The sequence below is a fragment of the Phocoena phocoena genome, chromosome 1 (genome assembly GCF_963924675.1).
Source record: "Phocoena phocoena chromosome 1, mPhoPho1.1, whole genome shotgun sequence".
Classification (NCBI taxonomy): Eukaryota; Metazoa; Chordata; class Mammalia; order Artiodactyla; family Phocoenidae; genus Phocoena; species Phocoena phocoena.
Genome location: NC_089219.1, coordinates 108,923,257 through 108,945,498, shown reverse-complemented (window position 1 = coordinate 108,945,498; position 22,242 = coordinate 108,923,257). Strand labels below are relative to the sequence as shown.

Genomic DNA, 22,242 nt, shown 5'->3' with positions numbered 1-22,242 from the left:
TCTTGTCTCAACACAACCATCTGTCTAACCAAATCGCTAAAACATTTTTTAATTCAGTAGTGAATGCAAACAGAAGCTTATGAAGAAAAATCCTGTTTAGAAGGGCAATTTGACCTTAAAAGCATCCTGATATAAAAGTCCAGTATTTGGGAATATAAAGAGGACAGGCACCAAACTGTGCTAATGTCAAGCATTTGTTATGCTGATACTTTTAATGGATCTTGCCTCTTGACAGCTACAGAGAAACGGGCTATCAAAGGGCTAATACAGACGATCCAGACCTGACATCAAATCTTCCTGATCAGAAGTAATTAAATGAATGATTGTAACTTTCATCTTCTCCCCTAAACCTGTCTAGCTCCACAAAATTCCCAACTCAATTAACTTTCTTTTTTCACTTTTAGGTATCACTTAGGTGACTAGAGATATAAATTTTAAAGTGAAACAAATTCTTAAATGTGAAACTGAGTAGAGCTTCAGTCTGGCTCTCTAAAAGTATAAAAACCAGTCCCTGGTTGCCTCTACCTGACTTAGTTTTTTCTTTCCATATGAAAACAATTCAGCATGAATTGAAACCAGGTTTTCCTGTGGAAAGTTTCAGCTTGATTGGGAGAGTAGAAGTTGAGTTCTTTCTAGCAACTCTTGGTCAGTGTTTATTTTTATATTGTATCTCAATAAGATGAAGATGTCTTCAGTTTGAATCTGCATAATGTTCATTGCAAAACACCTTTTCATTTAATGCATATGGCCTTCACATTTCTGTATAATAAAGATCAATTATTGTCTCTGGTATCTCTGTGCAGTTTTACAACTTCAGTTATTTTAACTGGAAATGAGAACTTTTCACACAAGGCCAGTAACACTCCCGGTTTACACTAGGATACTAGCCTCTGTTTCATCCTGTGTGGAAAATTAGGCATACACAAATATTACAATTGTAACATATATATACTGGAGGGCAGGGCATGTTAAGTCTAACCCGAACACCAGCTAATGTAAAGTCTGAATAGTGTCTCGATCTAAGTTACCCAATTACACCATTATTACCATGAAAATAATGAGTATATTCTATCCTATTAATAACTACTTGCACGTGACACCTGAACTTACTGAAGAGCTGAAAGTCTTAGGTTGCAAGTGTAGGTAACATACCTAACTATAACAGAGTTAACAATGTATGAAAAGAAAGATAATTGAGCTTGTAATTGGCTTATTGTTCTTCACTTCTTTTATAATGTCTACAGCATAAAGGACAATAAGAAATGTATTTACTAGGATTGTTTATACTTGTTATTTTTATTTCAGAAAAAGTATTGTTTTCCCATAAGTCATCCTTTGTAACAATGTTTCTCAAAATGTGGTGCATCAAAATAACCTTTGTGGGGGTGAGTACTTTGCCAAAATACAGGTTCCTAGTGAATCAGTCTCTGGGGTTGGGGGCTTAGGAAGCTGCATTTTAAACATAGTCTTTAAAAGCTTACACGTTAAAATTTGGGAACACTGCTTTATATTTTATTGCCTATAATTCATTCATCCAAAAAAATATTGAGTACTTACAAATTAAATGGCACTTGCTAGGTGTGACAATAAAAAATTGTGTAGGACACAATTTCGGCCCCCAAGAACTCACATTTAAGTGGGCAGATAAGATACTTTGTGATAAATGCTCATGTGGAAGTAGAAACTTATTTTTTTTTTTTTTTTTTTTTTTTGCGGTACGCAGGCCTCTCACTGTTGTGGCCTCTCCCGTTGCGGAGCACATGCTCCGGACGCGCAGGCTCAGCGGCGATGGCTCACGGGCCCAGCCACTCCACGGCATGTGGGATCTTCCCAGACCGGGGCCCCCTGCATCAGCAGGCGGACTCTCAACCACTGCGCCACCAGGGAAGCTCAAACTTAATTTTTAGAAGCACAAAGAAGTAGCATTCTTCCTGGGAACACTAGGAAAGACTTAGAAGAGGTTATTTATTATAGTGGCTTTCATGTATTGAGTACTTTTCTTGTGAGGTACTATTCTAACCACTTCATATATTTTCTCATTTAGTCCTCAACACTAAAAAACCATAGAAGATTATTTTAAAGAAAATTCAGAGAGGTAGTGAGGCTTGCCTAAGGACACTGTGCAGAGCTTGAGTTCAAACACAGGCTTTTAACCACTACTCTCTCCTGCCTTCATTTAAGCTCAATCTTGAAGAATCTTCTCAGGTTGAAAAGGAAGAGCCAAGACTATGCTGGGCTAGGGAAACAAAATACAGAATGTACAAAGTAATTTGTTATGTGCTAGAATTTCATGAATGTGTGTGCTTTTCACATATCTATCTCTCAAAAGAGATTGTTCTAAGAGAGTATATTCAAGTTGTAGACTAAAGAAGGGTTTTTGGAACTAGCAAATTATCTGTTTTTGTTTACCTTCATTTATTCCTTCTCTGATGCTTTTCTTATATAAAACTTTTCTGGCATATCATTTTCCTTCTCCCTTAACTTCTTTTAACACTTCTTACAGGGCAAGTGTGCTGGACATAAATTCCCTTAGTTTTTATCTGAGAAAGTATTTATCCTTCGCTTTTGAAGGATAATTTTACTGGATATAGAATTCTAGATTGCTGGGTGTTTTTTTGTTTTTGTTTTACAATACTATTTTATTTTTTATTTTTTTAAATATGTATTTATTTATTTGGCTGTGCCGGGTGTTCATTGTAGCATGCCAGATGAGGGATTTTTAGTTGCGGCATGCAAAATCTAGTTCCCTGACCAGGGATCGAACCCAGGCCTCCTGCATTGGGAGTGCAGAATCTTAACCACTGGACCACCAGGGAAGTCCCTAACACTTTAAATATTTCACTGTACTCACTTCTTGCATGAGTGTTTTCTGATATCAAATTTTAACAAAACTGGGCTTCCCTGGTGGCGCAGTGGTTGAGAATCTGCCTGCCAATGCAAGGGACACGGGTTCGAGCCCTGGTCTGGGAAGATCCCACATGCCGCGGAGCAGCTAGGCCTGTGAGCAACAGCTACTGAGCCTGCGCGTCTGGAGCCTGTGCTCTGCAACAAGAGAGGCTGCGATAGTGAGAGGCCCACACACCGCAATGAAGAGTGGCCCCCGTTTACCCCAACTAGAGAAAGCCCTCGCACAGAAACGAAGACCCAACACAGCCAAAAATAAATTAATTTAAAAAATTTTTAACAAAACTATAAAGAGAATTCTAATTGAAAGATTTTTTAAATGTTCTTTACCTTTTCCATACAGCTAAAATGCACAGATTATATATTCATATAATTTCTAAGAATGTGTTTTACTCCCTAAAGAATAAAAATAATTGCTTTAATTCTGAAATAAGTTAAGTAGAATAGATTTTTTTATATTTTCCTATTACCTATTACATGTGTACATGAATCTTTGTTCCTGTGTCCCCAGTTCTTCTCAAGGCCTTGGTCTGCCTTCCTTTTCTCCTCAGTGAGTTCCAGGTGTGTACATAATTTGGAAAGCGACAGACTAGACATGACTTCTTACTGATAAGTGAGAAAGGGAGCCATCCCTCCCAGAAAGCAATAAAATTCTACGGAATGCAAGTCAGAAAAGCAAGGGTCACTTCCTGGCAGAAATCTTTTTCTAGCAGCCCCACTCACTGCTGTTAGTTTTTCTTTACATTCCAGATTGTAAAAAAGTAGATTCAATTTGGGTGGAAGGTGGGGAGCAAATACTCCATAAGAACCCTTCAAATAGATGTGTTTTGTGTAGATTTTTGTTCCCTGAATATCAGTACTCTGCCCACCACTTTGTTTTTCTCAACTAAGTGAACATCCCCAAGAATAATAGCATATTTTATCTGAACTTACTTTAGAAACTCAGCTAGGAATCTAGAGGCTTCTGCCCCGTCAGAAGGACTGCTTGACCAAATCGCCATGTTTCTGCCCCATATGCAAGCCCAATAGATGTATGTTATTCTCCTGATTTGATGGGAAAAAATTCAAAGCCAAAGTTTTTCTCATATATTTCAGAGATGCTGAGATCCCACTCCCAATCTAAAGATGAGTACTTCTCCAAAGATTTCTGGACATTTAAAGCCATAATACAACACCTCAAAATACTTATGGGTTAGCCTTAATAATAATTTTTTTAAAAAACTTTTTCCCCTAGCTCTGTCACCCCAGCCTTTCTTGAACTCCCAAGTGGAGGCCAGAAGGGTCTTAGATAACTTAGTTTAAACTGATTTATATTAAACTAAATTGGATTCCTTTCATTTGAGAGCAGGGAGGAAGAGATATTTATGATCAAAGAGGGGAAGACTAGAGAAGGTAACAGAATAGTTGACTAGATTCTTAACATTATGAACATTTAAAAGACTGAACAAACACTTTTTATTTTAAAATGTTCATGTTTTAAAAATTAGATGACCTAATTCAGTCTTTCATTTCTCTCCTTCATCTTACTCTTCACATTAGATACCTTTTAAAACTTTTTATGGAATCATAACCAGAGAAAATTGCTTAAATCAAAATAAATAAAAATGTATGACTCAGTAATGAATAGTGAGCATTCCTATGTAACCAGCACCCCAGTCAAGAAACAAAACATTACCACCTCGCCAAAAGCCCCCTTCATGCCCTCTCCCAGTCACTATATCCCTCCTTCAAGCTAACTACAATCCTGACTTTTAATACAATAGATTGTTTTTGCTTTTGAACGTTATATAAATGAAATCATCCAATATGTATTTTTTTCTGACGGTTGATTATTTTATTTTGAACATTTGGGTTCTAGTTTGGAGCAATTATAAATAGAGCTGCTGTGAATACTTGTTTTGGTGAACTTGAGAATGCATTTCAGTTGGATATATGTACCTAGGAGTGGAATTGTTGGACTATAGGGTTTCAATTACATTTAGCTTTAGTATATAGTGCCACCAGTTTTCCCAAGTATGGTTGTACCAATTTACACTCCCACCAACCATACTGCAGAGCTTTTAAATTGTCAAATCATAAATTTGGGGCACATAACTGAACACAAATCTGAATAAATGAAGGTCACTGTAAATTCCTGTGACGATGCTTTAATTTATGGAAACAGCTTCTCTGGTGGGCTTCAGTGGGTCTCTGTACACCCTGAAAATATGTACAATATTTTTGCATGTATGCATGTGTGTATACATGCACTTTGAGGAGAGAAGAAACACAGCTTGTATTAGATTCTCAAAGATCAGATTTTCCATACTTTGGAAAACTGGTGGCTGTGTATACTAAAGCTAATCATAATCCAATCCTTCACACATACACACACACACACACACACACACGTTAAGAATGATTGCTTTATGGGAGCCCAGCAATCAAGAAGCTATTTGCGAGTTTCTCTTGTGGCACAGTGGTTGAGAGTCCGCCTGCCGATGCAGGGGACACGGGTTCGTGACCCGGTCCGGGAAGATCCCACATGCTGCGGAGCGGCTCGGCCCGTGAGCCATGGCCGCTGAGCCTGCGCGTCCGGATCCTGTGCTCTGCAACGGGAGAGGCCACAACAGTGAGAGGCCTGCAAAAAGAAAAAAAAGAAGAAGCTATTTGCTTGCTATTAGCAAACTGTTCTACGTTGGTTATGGTGCATTGACATAGACAGTCTGAATAGGCAGGTTTCCTGTGGTTAACAGAGAAGGATTAGCACCCTTGACCACTTAATTTTCCTTTTATTTTTAGCAGGTTAAAATCCTTTATTAAAATAGCTTCATAATGTTTTGATAACTACGTATTTTGAAAACTTTTTTTTTTTTTTTTTCGGTACTTGGGCCTCTTACTGTTGTGGCCTCTCCCATTGCGGATCACAGGCCCCGGACGCGCAGGCTCAGCAGCCATGGCTCACGGGCCCAGCCGCTCCGCGGCATGTGGGATCTTCCCGGACCGGGGCACGAACCCGTGTCCCCTGCGTCGGCAGGCGGACTCTCAACCACTGTGCCACCAGGGAAGCCCCTGATAACTATTTTTATAACAGCTTTATTGATATAAAATGCACATACCATATAACATACCTACTTAAAGTGAATAATTTGATGGTTTTTTAGTATATTCACAGCATCATGCTATCACCACAATCAATTTTAGAACATGTCATCACCCTAGAAAAAAGCACATACCCATTAGCAGTCATTCCCCATTTCCCTCAGTCCTAGGCAAACACTAATGTACTTTCTGTCTCTGCAGATTTGCCTATTCTGGACATTCCATATAAATGGAATCATACAGTATGTGTCTTTTGTGACTGCTTCTTTCACTTAGCATAATGTTTTCAAGGTTCATCCGTGTTGTAGTATGTATCAGTGCTTCATTTATTTTTATTGGCAAATAATATTACACTGTATAGAAATACCACATTTTTGGACTTCCCTGGTGGTCCAGTGGTTGAGACTCCATGCTTCCACTGCAGGGGCCATGGGTTCAATCCCTGGTCAGGGAAGTTCCACAGTCCGTATGATGCCTCCAAAACAAAAGTGCTCTCCTCACCAGTGTGTCAAAAAATAAACAAATAAAGCAATGTGGATATTTAAAAAAAAAACTCTTAAAAAAAAGAAATACCACATTTTAAATGATGTCTTTAGAGAATATAATGTATCCAAAACAAAATCTATATTTCTTCTCCTAAACCTCCTACTTTCATATTTCCCCATATTAGTAAATGGTGCCATCATTCACCTAGCTGCTCAGGCCAAAAGCTTTGAAGTTATCCTGGATTCTCATAACAGCAAATTCTGTTGGTTGTACCTTCAAAACTCCACATCCAGCCGTTTTCAACCTTCTCTGTAGCTACTACCTCCTAGTCCAAACCACTGTCATCTCTCCTAATTGGTGTCCTGCTGCTGCTTCCACTTCAATGCAGTGTACGGCAGAGGTGAGATATTTATGATAAGAGAGGCTTTTCTGTTCTCAGGGGGGAAATCATTTTTAAAACTTTGAAATGGGAAAAAACATTATTGGGTATTGTCTAGAGGAGTCTTTGGCATAATCGATCTATGGCTTTCATTGTCTTTGAACTACTTTACGATTTGTAAATTGAGAAAACTGATGGCAGTGCAAATGATTCTTATACATAGAGAGACAAATGAATTTTGGCCAGTGAGATACAGTTTCCACCCTGTGAAAAAGATAACTCCAAACATAATATTTTATGCCCTGTAGATATTGGCCAATTTTATATCTATTAGCAATTTCAGCATTCTTAATTGCCTATATATGTGTCTGTCTTCAGATTCTCTTTTGAACCAGTTTAACATCTTACTAGTTCCCTCATTTGTATGAGTTATGATTTTACTTTTTTGAAAATTATCTTTCACACTGTGTTATTCTGATCATTTAGCTACTTTTCTTAGGCTACACTTAAGGCCAGCCCTAAGAGTATACATTTCTAAAAGAGACAAGGAGAGGATTGAGCTTGGTTAATTCCCTGGTATTCTAAGTCTGGCCCATCAGAGACTGCTAATGGCATGTGTCTTAAACCCAGATATTTCTGCAGTTTTCTGGCCACGCTGTGCGGCATGTGGGATCTTAGTTCCCCAACCAGGGATCGACGAGGGATGGAACCCATGCCCCTGCATTGGAAGCACGGAGTCTTATTCAGTGGACCACCAGGGAAGTCCCCAGTTTCACTTTTTATATTCTTTTTATATTCCATTCTTCTGTAGAACCTTGCTTAAGCACTGATGAATTTTACAGTGTTATTCCAAGATATCTCATCTCTCATACTCTGAAAAGATTTAGGTCTTCCCCTGAAAAATTCAAACATAAACAAGAAAAAAGACCAACAGACTAGGAATAAACAAGAAGTTCAGGTCCTCTTCTCTCCTCACTTTCCCCCCTCCAATCTGCTCTTCTCCCTGTATTTGCTTTTTGGTAAATGGCACCACCATTTACTCAGGAATTTGGGATTCATCCTTAATTCTCCGTCACCTTCATTCCCTACATCCAATATCATTTGTCTCTTCAGCTTCTCTTCATTCACACGGCCCTGCCTTTGATCAGGCCTTTCAAGTCTTGCCTGGATTACTGCAATCCTGGAGTCTCCCTCTCCATTTCAGTCCAATCTCCACATGGCTACTGTTGTCAAAAAACCTTGGCTCTCTGTGCACCGACGCTGAACAGAAATACGGAGATAGAGATTTTGAAGGATAAGGCTTTGAAGGCTTTATTCCTCTGCCATGTAAAGGGAAGACAGATCAGGCTAGCGCCTCAAGAACTGTGCCCCCCTCCCTGGGGAACTGAGAGAGGTTATATAGCCAGGGCTCATAGTCTATGGTAGGTGATAAGGCTCTAGTAATGAAGCTCTTGTATTCTTCTTCCTGAGTTAGTTCAAAACAGTCACAGCTGTCTCAGGCAAGCCCGGTAATTGGGTCCGTTTGTCTCTGGGTTATCCGCCTGCAACCTTCTTCCTGAAATGCAAATGCTACAAGGAGTGATTTGCTACAGGGGAGTGCAGGGTGTAATTCACATAGTGTTAAGGAGTGATAGGTTAGCTTCATGAAGTACAAATCTAGTTACAGACACTATAGATTAGTAACAGTTAAAATAAAACTAGGAGTGATTGACTCAGGCCAGTTTGTTTCTTCTCTAGCCTGTTCACTGTTCCCTTGTTTTCTTTTTTTTTTTAATTAATTAATTAATTAATCTGGCTGCATTGGGTCTTAGTTACGGCACACGGGCTCTTTGTTGTGGCACGCAGGCTCCAGAGCAAGCAGGCTCAGTAGTTGCGGCACACGGGCTTAGTTGCTCCGCGGCATGTGGGATCTTAGTTCCCAGGCCAGGGATCGAACCCGCATCCCCTGCACTGGAAGGCAGATTCTCAACCACTGGACCACCAGGAAAGTCCCCTCTTGTTTTCTTTGTTTATCAGAAAAGTCTCATTTCTCTTCTTGCTGCAACACTACCAGTTATATCTTTCCAAATCCCAAGTCTAACAATACCATTTCCCTGCTTGAAATCAGAGGTTCCCCCTTTGGCTTCATGAAACCCCAACACTTTAGCATGACTTACAAGTCTCCCCAGGACCCCAGCAACCTGAACAGTGTCATGTCTTGCTGCTCCACAGGGGTTCCAAATCAGCCTTATTTGCAGTCTCTCCTTAGGGAGCTTTTTAAAAGTATAGATTTCCAGGCCCCAGCCCAGAGATGCTGATTCAACTGGGGTGAAAGAGGGCTGAGGAAATCTGTATTTTTATAAAGTTCTCTGGGAACTTCTAATCAACCGAGTCTGAGAACCAAGGATCCAGAACATGGAGTTTCTTATGGCTCTATGTCTTTTCACATGAGGCTCCTTCTGCTTGAAAAGGTCTTCTCCACACTCCCTTTTTTTTTTACCTTGAGTATTCCTATACTTCCTTAAATGTCATCTCCTCCAAGAAACTGCTTTTAATAGTCTTCGCCGGTATAAACCGTCTTCATCTCTTATCTTCTTAGTCATCTGTGAACAGCTTGAAGGCAGGGACTGACCTTTATCTTTGCATCCATCCATGGTGCCTGAAATTGAGCAGGGACTTGCAGGGCCTTCTCAGGGACAGATCCCACTGTGTCCCTCACCTCTTGTTTATAGAAAAGCTTTAGCCTCCTAGGCCTTCCCCAAGTTCCAAAGAGCAAATTTAATCAAGAAAAGTGAGAAATGCAGAAACAAAGGAAATCAGTCAAGCAAGACAAAATAATAGTTTAGCCATAAAGTCAAGGACCTTTAGTTCCTCCTCAAGGGCTGTAGATAATATCCTGAGCCATATCCTTGAGTTCTTTTTCAGATATTAAAATCCCCACCAGGCAGAGAAAGTTAACTGCATGCTGACCACCAGCACACAGACCCCAGACCAGTTGGAACCAGAAGGTTGATGACTGAGATTCACAAAACATCACCATGTTACCTCACCATCACCAATTAGAGAATTGTGTAGGAGCTGATCACACAACCTATGACCCTCTCCCTCACACCGGCATTAAAACTCTTCTCTGAAAGCCATGGGGGGTAGGGAGGTTTGGGTCCTTTGAACACTAACTACACATTCTCCTGTGTGGTGCACTGCAATAAACACTGTACTTTTCTTCATCACAACCCAGTGTCAGTATATAGGCTTTGCTGTGCATCCCAAGCACAGCAGACCCAAGTTTTGTTCGGTAACATGCCCAGCACAATACATAACACGTAATGAGTGCTCAATGAAATTTGTTGGATGAAAGAGGAGTCTTGCTGGGCTAGCAGGATCTCACTCCCTCTAGAAACTCTTGCTATAGATACTTTCTCCTCAGTCAGGGGTCAGTCACCCTCTAAACTTTTATAAGATAGAGTGGTCCTCTAAACTGTCTTCCTTTCCTCCTCCTTCCTGCTAATCTCCAATTTTCCTACTCATCCTCATAGTCCCAGTTTAGGTTCTCTAACATCTAAAACATTCCTTGACCAGCTCAGCCAGAAATGATCTTTGAAACACTTATAAATACAACTCATCTGGTAAGTGTCATACATTACCTAATATTATAGTTACTTCCACACAATGTGGTACCTTACATACTTAAATACACGTGTTGGTGACCTATAGCTCATTCCAACATATGGGTCGCAGACACCCTGTCCTAACCACCTTCCCTATCATGCTCTGGAACTTCAAATTTTGTGACTTCACATTTGCTTGATTGTATCAACAGTGACTACTATAGCCATATCTGGCACCAATTATAATTATTATAGGCTAGAGCTCACCATAACCTACAATGTCTCCACCTTCCCAGATCCAAACTGAAATTTCCCTCTCACTGCAACTTCCTATTCATCTGCCTCGCAGTCATTCCCACCAAATCTGAGCTTCATCTGTCTCATAACCAGTTCTTCAACTCTTTTCTACTCCTCCCAGTTCATCAATCTCATTCTGTCTTTCCTAAAGAGCCTAGATGCCACAGTCAGCTATTTTAACAAACTGGCAAACCATTCTAGACTTCCTCATTGTCCTCCCTTCACTGTTCCTTCCTTACCAGTCCTTCGTCCTGGTTAATTAACTCAGGCTGTCTGTTTTCTCCATCCCAAGGCAGCCAGGAATTACTGACCAAAGTCACAAAGCCATGCTGATTAGGACTACTACACATTCACTCTTATCTAATCTCAGGTAGATCTTTCTTGCTGTTTTGCATCATTGCCATTTTCTATGGCACAGTTTCTACCCCGTTTTTCCTAGATCCTCTATCCCACCCATCATCCTTTTTATTCTCAAAAGATTAACCTCAGAAAAGCAAGTCCATTCAATATGACTTCTCTAAATGTTTAGCCACCTCAGAATCTCTGTGTACATTTCCCTTCCCATTCTTCCTTTTCAGTGGCCAAAGCCAACCTGTCTGCCTCTCTCTCTCCTGATCTAATGATCTCCTCTGAGACTTTAACTTTTTTTTAAATTGAAGTATAGTTGATTTACCATGTTGTGTTAGTTTCAGGTATACAGCAGAGTGATTCAGTTATGCGTGTGTGTGTGTGTGTGTGTGTGTGTGTGTGTATATATATATATATATATATATATTCTTTTTCAGATTCTTTTCCCTTATAGGTTATTACAAACTATTGAGTATAGTTCCCTGTGCTATACTGTAGGTCCTTGTTGGTTATCTATTTTGTACCTAGTAGTGTGTATATGTTAGTCCCAAACTCCTAATTTACCCCTCCCCCCTCTTTCCTCTTAGGTAACTGTAAGTTTGTTTTCTATGAGACTTTAATTATTTATCTCCTCTTTAAAGTAGTTAATTATATTTTTAGTTTTTCTCTCAATTAGCCCTTCCCCTTTTCTAAAACTTGCTTAAATCTTTCCTACTCTCCAAAAAAAGAAAGTCCTCTGCTGCTTCCTCTTCTGTTCATTGTCCTCATTCCTTTCTTTGCTTTATTGTTAAATATTGCTACCACCTCTTCACTCTTTAACCACTTGCAATTAGCTTTTGCCCCCTTCAACTTTAACTTCTCTGTTACTTCTCTCTTCTTACCACTCTGATCATTTGTCTCTGTGTCCCTTGCCAACTTTTCCCCAGGTTTCTGTCTTGGGACTTCTTTTTTTTTTTCTACTTTTTCCTTTGTTGATCCCATCTAATTCCACAACTTTACTTATAATTATGTGAAGAAGTCCAAATTTCATTCATATTTGGCTACTACTTTTATTCCAAACTCCAGATCTATATTTCCTAGAATGCTAAAATTTCAGCTATGGAGATCTCAGAGGTCATTTAACCTAAATCTTCATTGCCTGGATATCTCCACCAAATGGCTCACTGGCTTTTAAAAAGTCAATGATTTCAAAACTGAACACCTCATTTTCTGTCTGCTTCCAATTCCATTTCCAAATCGACTCCTCTTCTTGAATTTGTTTCTACAAATAGTCACCTTGAGGCACATGGTCTCCTCATTCCCTATATTCAGTCAGCTGCTAATCTAGTAGATTACATTGCCACAGACTCAATTAGGTTCACTGTTTTCCATTCTAAACTATCACGTTTCTAGTTTAAATCCTAATTATCTCCCACCCAGAGTATTGCAGTGGACTCCTGGCTAGACTGTCCACCCCCACTATCTTTCTGCTTGGAATTCTGAATGATTTTTATTCATTACCACTAGATTAATCTTCCTAATGAACAGTTCTGATCTGCCACTCTCTGGCCTAAAACCCTTAAATGTCTCCCCTGGATAACTAAATTATTCACTAGTTCCTTATCCTGGCATTCAGAGTCCTCCATGTTCTGGACTCAGTTCTATTTTTCTAGCCTTCATGCTGACCCCATCACCTAGAATACCCTTCCTTCACCTTTACCTGGCAAACTCCTAAATTCTTTAAAGCTGATTTCAAATACCCACCTCCATCACAAAGTCTATTTTTGTGGGGGGGACCCTAAACTGAATATGAACCTTCATTTGAACCCCTATACCACTTTATTAATACTTTTACTTCAATGCTGACCAGATTTTGCCTTGTATGATAATTGTGTATTCTATGCTTCTCAAACTTTTCCATTAGAAGTATACCTAATTATACAGGAAAATGAACAGCCCCAAGGCTATCTGTCACAACAGGCTGCCTGGAAAATTTAAATTTAATATGAATTTTTCAGTGTTATTAGTATTAGACTGTTTTAATATAAAAATGTAGTGCTTTTTGACTAACACTCTAGGAAGACGTGTCTATTTAATCTTGAGGATTTAAGGTACACCTGGCACACTGTGAAAACCCTCCCCACAAGCCCACTGAACTTTACAAACCCACTAAACTTTCTATGGCAGTGACTGCCTTACTACATATGTGTCCCCTTTAAAACTAAAACAGTACCGTCTTCAAATAGACGCTCAAAAAATATTGTTGAACTGTGACTCAGGATACGTTAGCAAGTATTTACTAAATGTTTACCAGGTACCTAGACCTGTACTGTTTCAAAGAGCTCAAGTCTCCATGGGATGACTGTGAACAAGTAAAAAACTGTACATGAGTTAAATCATGAAACGTAATCCATTTGTGTTCCGCAAGATGACTCAGTCTCTCCATTCCAGACCCCAAGTGACACATTGGAATAGTGTGTCTGACCTCTTAATTATTTTCTGGTGATTGATAATTTTCTGCTAACACTGCGTAAAGCTTAATCCTCTTCACCTGGAAATAAAAGGTTTCCATCATTTCGCTCTCCAATTTGAAGCTCAGCAAAGCCTCCTAGGCGCGGGGCGGTGGAGCCGAAGGAAGTCTGACCCCGTCAAACGAGCAAAAATGCCAGAGCTACCAGCACCACCCCCTCACATCCCCCAAGGGCTTCCAATTGGTCCTTGCGGGTCACTCTCTTTCCAGGTTGGCCTTCCAGCTTGCCCGTCGCCTCCATAGAACCCACATTTAGCCAGCAACTATTGGTAGGTCGTTACGTCATTGCCCGATCTACCCCGCTCCCATTGGCTCCCATAGGAAGGGGCGGCCGCAACGTCACAGGCAAGAGCCGCCATTTTGACTGAGCAACCCTAGTGACAGGAGCCGAAGAAGCAGCGCAGGTTGTCCCGTTTCCCCTCCCCCTTCCCTTCTCCGGGTGACTTCCTGGGTCCCCTACACTCCACAGTCCCGGTCCCGCCATGTCCCAGAAACAAGAGGAGGAGAACCCTGCGGAGGAGACCGGCGAGGAGAAGCAGGTGAAATGGAGGGGGTGCGGTGGGCGAGCTGGGGGCGACCGTGATGGGGCGGGAGACGGTCTCCCACCAGTGCGGATTGGTCGCCATGGTCTCGGGCTCTGCAGGGGTTGGCCACTTCTTGCGTCATGCAGGGTGAGCTTCAGTACGGACTGCTGCTTTGGCGCTGGTTAGCTGGGTGGATTGTCAATCAATGCGTTTCTCTTCTTGATTGGCCAGTAGACCTACCGCTCAACTCATTGAAATTGTGCTATAATTGGCCGAGCCTGGGCGCGGGGCGGGTGTTTAGAAAGACTGGGTGAATGAAAGGGGTTGGTGGTCCCGGGATGAGATGTGTGTTACTGGTTAGTAGGGGTAAAATGACCGAACCACTAGGCTAGGGCTTGCATTCTAAATCTCCAGAAAGATACAAGTAGAGGTAAAGACGTTTAAAAAGGACCAGCACTGGGGGAAGGGAGAAGAGTAATTATTATCATGGCTAGTTTAAGGCGGCAACTTTCTCAAAGAGACCTGTTTTGACCGCTGGAGATGGTCTGTTGCCCACCTTCAAAGAGGACCTTACAAAATTGAAGAGGACTAGAGTTCCAAACAGAATAATGGAGGTTAAACCTAGAAAAGACGCCGACAGAGTCGTGACAAGAAAGACGCCACCATATTCCCCCCAGACTTCCAAGGTAGTGGGACTTAGTTAACCCGCAATTCTGTGATGAAAACACGCCACCCTCTTTGGGGGTTTGTATTTGACTTATAACATTTAGTACTGGATTCGGGTTCATGAAATACACCCGGTGTTATGTCTGTGCCAGGTTTTCAAGGGAAGGGAATGTAATTCCACTAAAAAGAGCCACAAATTGGCTTCATGTCCTTTTTTAAAAAGTCAGTAAAGAAAAGTGCAGCAGGGCCTACAAAAAGCAAGCAGGGAGTAACAGCAACAGTAAGAGCCCCCGCAAGCTAATTGAGCTCTTGGCATGTTCCCCAAACTTCCGTCACTAGGGAAGGTGTTGATTTTTTGGCAAAGCTGGTAGGTAAATACTAGTGAACCTACTGTACCTTAATTTTCTTGAGGTTAAAAAGTGTCATTTTAATCTCTGTTTACCTGTCACCTTCCTACTACAGTGTTTATGGAAGCAATGCTGTCCCATTACTAAGGTGGAGATGTCTGGAGATGGCTACATAGCTAGCCTCCTCCGTAGAGAGACTTATCTGCTGACTAGCTTAGACGGGAACATCTCAGTAGTTATCCCCCTTGATTTCCCATTTGACCTGTACTGTGTTTTAGGGACAGCTAGGAAACTTTCTTTCTAATTTTGTATCACCAGAAGCCCTGTTAGCTCTTTTCTCTGTCTGTCCTAGCTTCTGTTCTGAGTGAGATATCGCTTGCTCTTTGAGTGAAGTATTGTGTTTAGGTTTAGGTATAGGTCACTCACAGGTCACTGGGGTGGTTCCCTGGGTTTTGTGTGAGAAGCAAGTTATCTTTTCTTCTCACAGTACAGTCATCTTGAGCTTTAGGGATCTGAACAAAGGTCTAGCTTTATTTAAGAACAGAGTGGAAATAGCATGTTTACTAATGGGTAGACCTCCAGGAAAAGGTAATAGTATAAAAGTTATCAGGTATTAGAAGCAGTTGCTTCTTAGTGTTTAATTTTGTTGGCCCGTTTGTTTCCTCCAGGACACACAGGAGAAAGAAGGTATGCTCCCTGAGAGAGCCGAGGAGGCAAAGCTAAAGGCCAAATATCCAAGCCTAGGACAAAAGCCTGGAGGCTCCGACTTCCTCATGAAGAGACTCCAGAAAGGGGTACGGGGCACAATCTCTTACCCTCTTACTTCGGAGCCAGAGGGGGCCTTAGGGATGAGATCTGTGGAAGTTCTGCAGAACACCAATATGAAGGTTTTGTTGTGGGGCAGTAGTAGAGAAAAATTAGAAACTTGTAAAAAGCAAGGCAAATATTGTAAATCCCTGAAATGGTATCAGTTATCTTCTGATTTCCCACGTAGGATATTAAGGCTTAATGTAGGGGCATTTGGATATGGGGTTGGGGGAGTGAGGGAAGGATGTTTGAGTCTGGAATGCTGACAGCCTCCAGACATTTGCCTGTTTGGATGGTGGGAGTTTTAGGATTGCACATTTAGGATTAGAGCTAAATTTTGGGGTGTGTCATTTCAGAAAAAGATCAGCCCATCTGTCCTACAGATTTCCTCAACTTGAAATGAATAGTAGATGTCTTTAGACCCTTGAAGTTAGCACCAACTACTACCTATGCGCCCTGAAGAGACTTATTTTTCCTGTCCAGAATGGTCCTTCTCCCAAGGCAGAGTCTTACCTTCATAGCCATCTAGCTCCTGATCAGGTTTCTCAGTCCTCAGAGGTACTGAAAGCCGACTGAGGGATTGTATGTCATTAACCTGGAGTGTGTTTCTCTATGTGGATGAAATGGAGAGGGAAGCAGATTCCTGTGGAGAATCCCGGTGACTGAGTCTTAGTCACAGATGATGATGTGATGCTGATTTGCAGTTTACCTTGCTGTAAGCAAGGCAGGCGTGGGCAGGCTGTCAGAGCCATGGAACGTGTGTGGGAGTGCTTGCAGTCAGAGGAAAGTACATTCTCATGAACAAGCCCAGTTTCTATTCATAGTCTGAGAGAATATTTTTTAATTTTGAGGTTGTTAGCTTGAGGTTGATCTCCTGCTGATAGCCCCAGATCGACCCTTCTATGTATCTTATTCATTTCTGTTTCCCCAGCACCAAGCCCATTGGAGGCTAATAGGTCCTTATAAGCCTTAGTGAATAAAGTCAGTAATTTGGTTGAACCATCCTGTACCCATGGGGCTACAAAAGATGTGGGTACAGAGGATGTAGGAGCTATCTCTTAACTCCAAAAATAACACCCTAGTTGGGAAACTGCTTCCATACCTGAAAAAGTCAGAACACACTGGGGAGAAGACGTAAGTAAATGTAATTAATGCTAAGCTCTGTATGCATGAGACTAATCCAAAAGAGACTTGAAAGGTCTGAGCGTGGATGAAGGTTTATAGTGGATGTGAGTCTCCTTGTTTTTGAGGAAGACCAGAGCTCCTCACTCACCTAAACCTCCCTCTTATCTCTTAGCAAAAGTACTTTGACTCAGGAGACTACAACATGGCCAAAGCCAAGATGAAGAATAAGCAGCTGCCAAGTGCAGGACCAGACAAGAACCTGGTGACTGGTGACCACATCCCCACCCCACAGGATCTGCCCCAGAGAAAGTCCTCACTCGTCACCAGCAAGCTTGCGGGGTAACCGGGGCCCCCTTCTGCTCCCCTTCCTCACCCACTGGACTTTTGTATATCATAGGCAGGGATGGAGTGGGCACCTAGTTATATCTTCTCAGCTTGCTAGCCAGAAATGACTGTGATTCTCCTGGGGGCTGCTGAGAAAGTAATGTGGGCTGAAGAGAGGCTCTGAGTTCATTTCTTTGGATAAATTGAGATTTCCACACCCTCATGTAGCCCAGGTAGGGGCTCAGAAATAGGAGACTAGGATTGGATAATGCTGCAAACTCTTTTTCTTTTGTACAAAAAACTGGGGAGATGTGACTTCTCCTTTTGGAAGAGAATATCCCAAAATTGGTTAGGCTAGGCCTTGGGAATAATATGACAGGTTTAACATCTCAAGGCTAACCTGACATGGTTGGGAAAGATAGATAGAATGGGATCTGTTTTCTGTGCTTTAAATGTTTTGTCCCTTGGGCTGCTACTGCTTCATGTTTCCATTATGGCAGCTGTAGAGAAGCCTCAAAAGGAAAAACTGATTTGCTTGCCTAAAACTATAATGCCCACTTAACCTCCTTTACTCAGTCAGTGTCTTTTACAGTTTGCCCTGGTTCTTAAATAATGTAAAGATTGGAGGATATAATTCACATAAAATGGGCACCTTCTCTCTCTCTTCCAGCATGTTGCTTTTTGAAAGTATCGTGGGATAGTGGAAAGAACACTGGGTTAAGAGTCAAGGTATCTGGGTTCTAGTCCCACTCAGTCTAGGCAGAATTGACATGTAACCTTGGTCAAGGCATTTAACCTCTCTGGATTTCTATTTCCGCCTCTGTAAAACAGTTGAATATAGATAAGATTGATTCTGATTCTAAAATCCTGAAAAAAACTGCTGTTCATTGTAAAGCCAAAAGTGAGGAAGGCCCATAGGTGAGCCTACAGAGGGGAACTATTTGAAGACTACACGGGGAGAGAAGTTGAGGTTTGGGGGTTATAAATTCAGGCAAGAGGGCCTCATAAGTATCATAGTCTTGAGGGTCAAGAAAAAAAATTCTAAGAAGCTAGCCGTGAAAGCTCTTGCCTCTGCCCTCACCTGCTTTCCTACAATCTGGGCCCTTGCTGCTAAAAAGCTGCTCTGGCAGCCAAGCTGTGGGCCTGAAGAAACATGCTCAGTCATGCACATGTGGAGTCCCATATTTCAGATGTTATCAGCTGCCAGGTGTATTGTTAGGGAGACAAGAAGAAAAGGGATGAACTGAGCGAGCCTCCAGGGCTTAGTGCTACTGCAGGGCTGGAGCAGCAGGTTCTCAGGAGATGAATCACCTTGGAGGAAGCTGGGGAAGGTGGTTAGGGAGAAGGAGCAGGAGCACTGAGAAATCTCTGCCTTCCTAGAGCCCAGTAACCCAGCTCCTGTGCTCTGAGAAGTAGCAATGCTGATCGTGAACCAGGTGGGGGAAAGGGGCTGCAGGTGGCCAGCATCATCAGTCTAGTTATCACTGGCTTGGCCTGAATGTTACTGAATGCAGCCTGCTAGTCATCACAGAGAGAGCAGGGTGCGAACTAGCCGTTCAGGAGGGGAAGATTCTATAATCCTCTCTTGCCCTCTCAGCTCACCAGTTCTGATGTACCACACATCTGGCCTGATGAGGACGACTGATGAACTTGCTAATGCACGTCGGGGGCGGGGGTTAGGGTGTGTCTCTACTTCTTTCCTGACCAGCCATTCACTTTTCAGGCCATCATTCAGATTGGATAGGAAAAAGTTGGTGAGGAGGGAATGGAGAGAGCAGGATCCTGTGATTCCCTGGCCCCCAAACTCCTTGGCTGTCACTTGTAATTGTATATAATTTTTGTGTTTCTTGCTCCATTTCCTCATGCTGTCTTCCTTAGTCTAAAGTCCATGTGGGAAGGGGAAAATGCTGAACATCCTTGTATAGTTTCCTCAACTGTCCCAGACATGTTGTACATAGATATGTCATGTTATTATATATATAAATATATATATAATTTTGTACGTTTTCTTCACCTCCGATCTTCTCAAATTTTGTATTTTCTTTTCTGTCTGAGCTGCTTTCTCTGTCGGTCAGTATGACTTCTCAAGACTGAGGCGACAGTGAGTCTGGTTTTTAGGAAGGAATAGAAGAAATAGGGAAATCAGAAAAACTGTTGGTCTCTCTCTCCACCTGGTCATCTTCAAGGCTAAGAAAACAAAGAAGCAAGCTACGTTCTGTATATGCCACCTGTTTCCACAGTGTGAAGTACATAGCTTCCATGGCAAAGAAGGGTCATTTCAAAATCCAAATCCAAATTGCTTTGATTAAACCTAGATTATTAAGTCCACTCAGAACAACATGTGTGCTGTCTGGCCCTGACCTCCGTGCAGTTACCACCTGATCACTGTGTGCCCCCAGTCCGTCTCCGCTGCTGCAAGTGGCTCTGGCCATGCCTCTGAAACCAAGCCTGCTCTGAGCCAGGCAGCTTACACCCCTGAAACCCTCCAGTTATTTTGATCTTGTCTAAAGAATTTGTTTTTGTTTTTGTTTTCATGGGTATCTCCAAAAAGACAGAGAACATTTTGTTTTGAAGACAGGAAAAGACTGAAATTCTCTTTTTTTTTTTTTTAAACAACTCGCTGGATAGGATTGAGACATGTGCCAGGTAGCCCTAATGATTGTTAAGTGTGGAAGAGTGATGGGGTAGACTGGGGTGGAACTTCGGGTTCTTTCCCTTACTGCTTGACAGTGTTTTCTTTTTCTTCTGTGTTCGTCTGCAGTGGCCAAGTTGAATGATGCTGCCCGGGGCTCCGCCAGATCCTGAGACGCTGCCCCCCTGGGTCCTGTGCTGGCTCCTGCCCCTCCCTGCTTTTGCAGCCAGGGGTCAGGAGGTGGCTCGGGTGCGGGCTGGAGAGGCAGAAGCCCCTGCCCGTCGGTGTCCCAGCGCATGGAGCCCCTTGGGCTGAGCACCAAGACCTTGAACCTTTTTTGTTTTTCGTTTTTCTCCAAATAATTGTTGGGAGACATCTCGGTGAAATCCTGGGGTTGGGGTTGGGGTGGGGGGTTGGGAGGGTGGAGTGGGAGATTTGGGGGAATATGAATTAGGACTTGGAGTTGATAAAAACATTCTTGACTATCCTCCTTAACCATGTGGCTGGTGGGTGGGTGTGAGGAGGAGGAAGTAAAATGGACAAAAGATGAGAGGCTCTAATTCAGCTCTGTGGAAGAATGCCTTGTTTGCTTGGATGTGGCTGGGGACCTGGTGTCAGATAAAAGAAACTGACCATCTAAATATGAAAGATGCAGACAGCTCCTCTGGTTCTGCAGAGCAAGCTGAGAACTCAATTATTCATTAAAAAAAAAAAGTGCTGTCCTTGAAATAGATTTGCTGCGGGAAGAAGGGCAGTGAGCATGGGAGAAGGGGGCCATGAGCGTGGGGAGCCCCACAGAGCCCAGGGGACTTTTTCAGTTTGAAATAAAAAACAAAAGAAGACCCACAAAAAAAACCCAACCCAGAAATACTCTGAAGCAGTTGGTGTGTTTTATTGGGGTTTGGGGAAAGGGAAGAAAACAATACTGAAGACACCATTCAAGGGGAGAAGCCAGTGTGGGGCCTAAGTTTCTAAGGAACAGGGGCCCTTCATGTGGGATGTGTCTGGGTTCCCCGTTTCCCTAATTTACGGAGAGGGAGCAGGGACGTTGGCGTATAGACCAGGACTTTTCCTGACTCCTGTCCAAGCTACTGTTTCTGTAGCTAATGCAGAAGATGCAGCCACCTCAGGTTTTGACTCACAAAATAAGGGGTTTGCGGTATTTGATCTAAATGGTTTATTGACACCTAAAGCTCAGTACAGGCTAAGCAAAAAAGGAAGCCTGCTTTTCCTTTTCCCTTCCAGTCTTCCATTCCTTCACAAGCTCTCATGTCTGAAGGAGAAATGTGACCTCTAGTAATAAGCCAAAAGGAATTCAAGCCTTTCTGCTAGTGGCCAGCAGGGGGCAGAGTCACTTCTTTCCTCATGATGTCCTAACCATCACTGGAATCCTGCCACTGAAAAAAGTTTAAAACTACTTGTGAGTGTAATATACAAAAGAAATGTTACCCAAGGAGAAACAAACTCACTTGTCTCCTCTCACACCAATCTACCATGTGTGAAGATTGAAACTTGCCCATTTGCCCAAGTTTGATTAGGAGAATTTATCAAGGTATTTTCCCAAATGTGATTGGCTTCTCAAATGAGTGTGCATCAAGGAAGATAAACAGGGTCCAGGAGACATAGATATTCCAGAGAAATGTCTATCATATTGAGGGGGAGGAGTACTTCTAAACTAGAGAAGGAATGTTGTTCTCAGTATCTAACTCATTCTTCTTAATCAGAAACTTTCCAAATAAGTTTTCAGCTACTCGGGATGTTATACTGACTTGCTCTCTCCTGATTTAGCCAGCGGATTGTGAAGCTCCTAACCATCAGCCTTTCTGAACAGCATGCTAGACACTAAGTGAGCCAGGTGGTTTGGAGAAATATATTAAAGGCATTCCCTACCTTTGTGGGGTTTATTGTCTAACTGGAAGAAAACATATGAAAGAGTTCATATACTTCAAAAGGTATAAACTTTGTATCTTTTTTTTTATACAGAGAACATTTAAAATTTTTACTTAGCGATTAGAGCCATTTTTCTCTGGTCTCCACGTTTTGGGGTTGTTTGTAGATACTTCTTCATTTCTTCCTTTTTTTTTTTTTTTTTGGTCATGCGGCACATGGGATCTTAGTTCCCCGACCAGGGATCAAACCCACGCCCCCTGCATTGGAAACACGGAGTCTTAACCACTGGACTGCCAGGGGCTTCCCTAAACTTTGTATCTTAAAGCTAGGAGATAC

At 42.0% G+C, this 22,242-nt stretch overlaps 1 protein-coding gene across 1 annotated transcript; it reads left to right on the top strand.

Annotated features, from left to right (window-relative positions):
* Window positions 1-13,932: 13,932 nt before the first annotated feature.
* On the top strand, window positions 13,933-20,884 carry ENSA (endosulfine alpha). The gene is made up of 4 exons (XM_065873676.1): window positions 13,933-14,130; window positions 15,797-15,922; window positions 17,233-17,399; window positions 20,146-20,884. The coding sequence occupies exons 1-4, from the start codon at window positions 14,074-14,076 to the stop codon at window positions 20,159-20,161; spliced, it is 366 nt and encodes a 121-aa protein (XP_065729748.1). The 5' UTR covers window positions 13,933-14,073; the 3' UTR covers window positions 20,162-20,884.
* The last annotated feature ends 1,358 nt before the right edge of the window (window positions 20,885-22,242 follow it).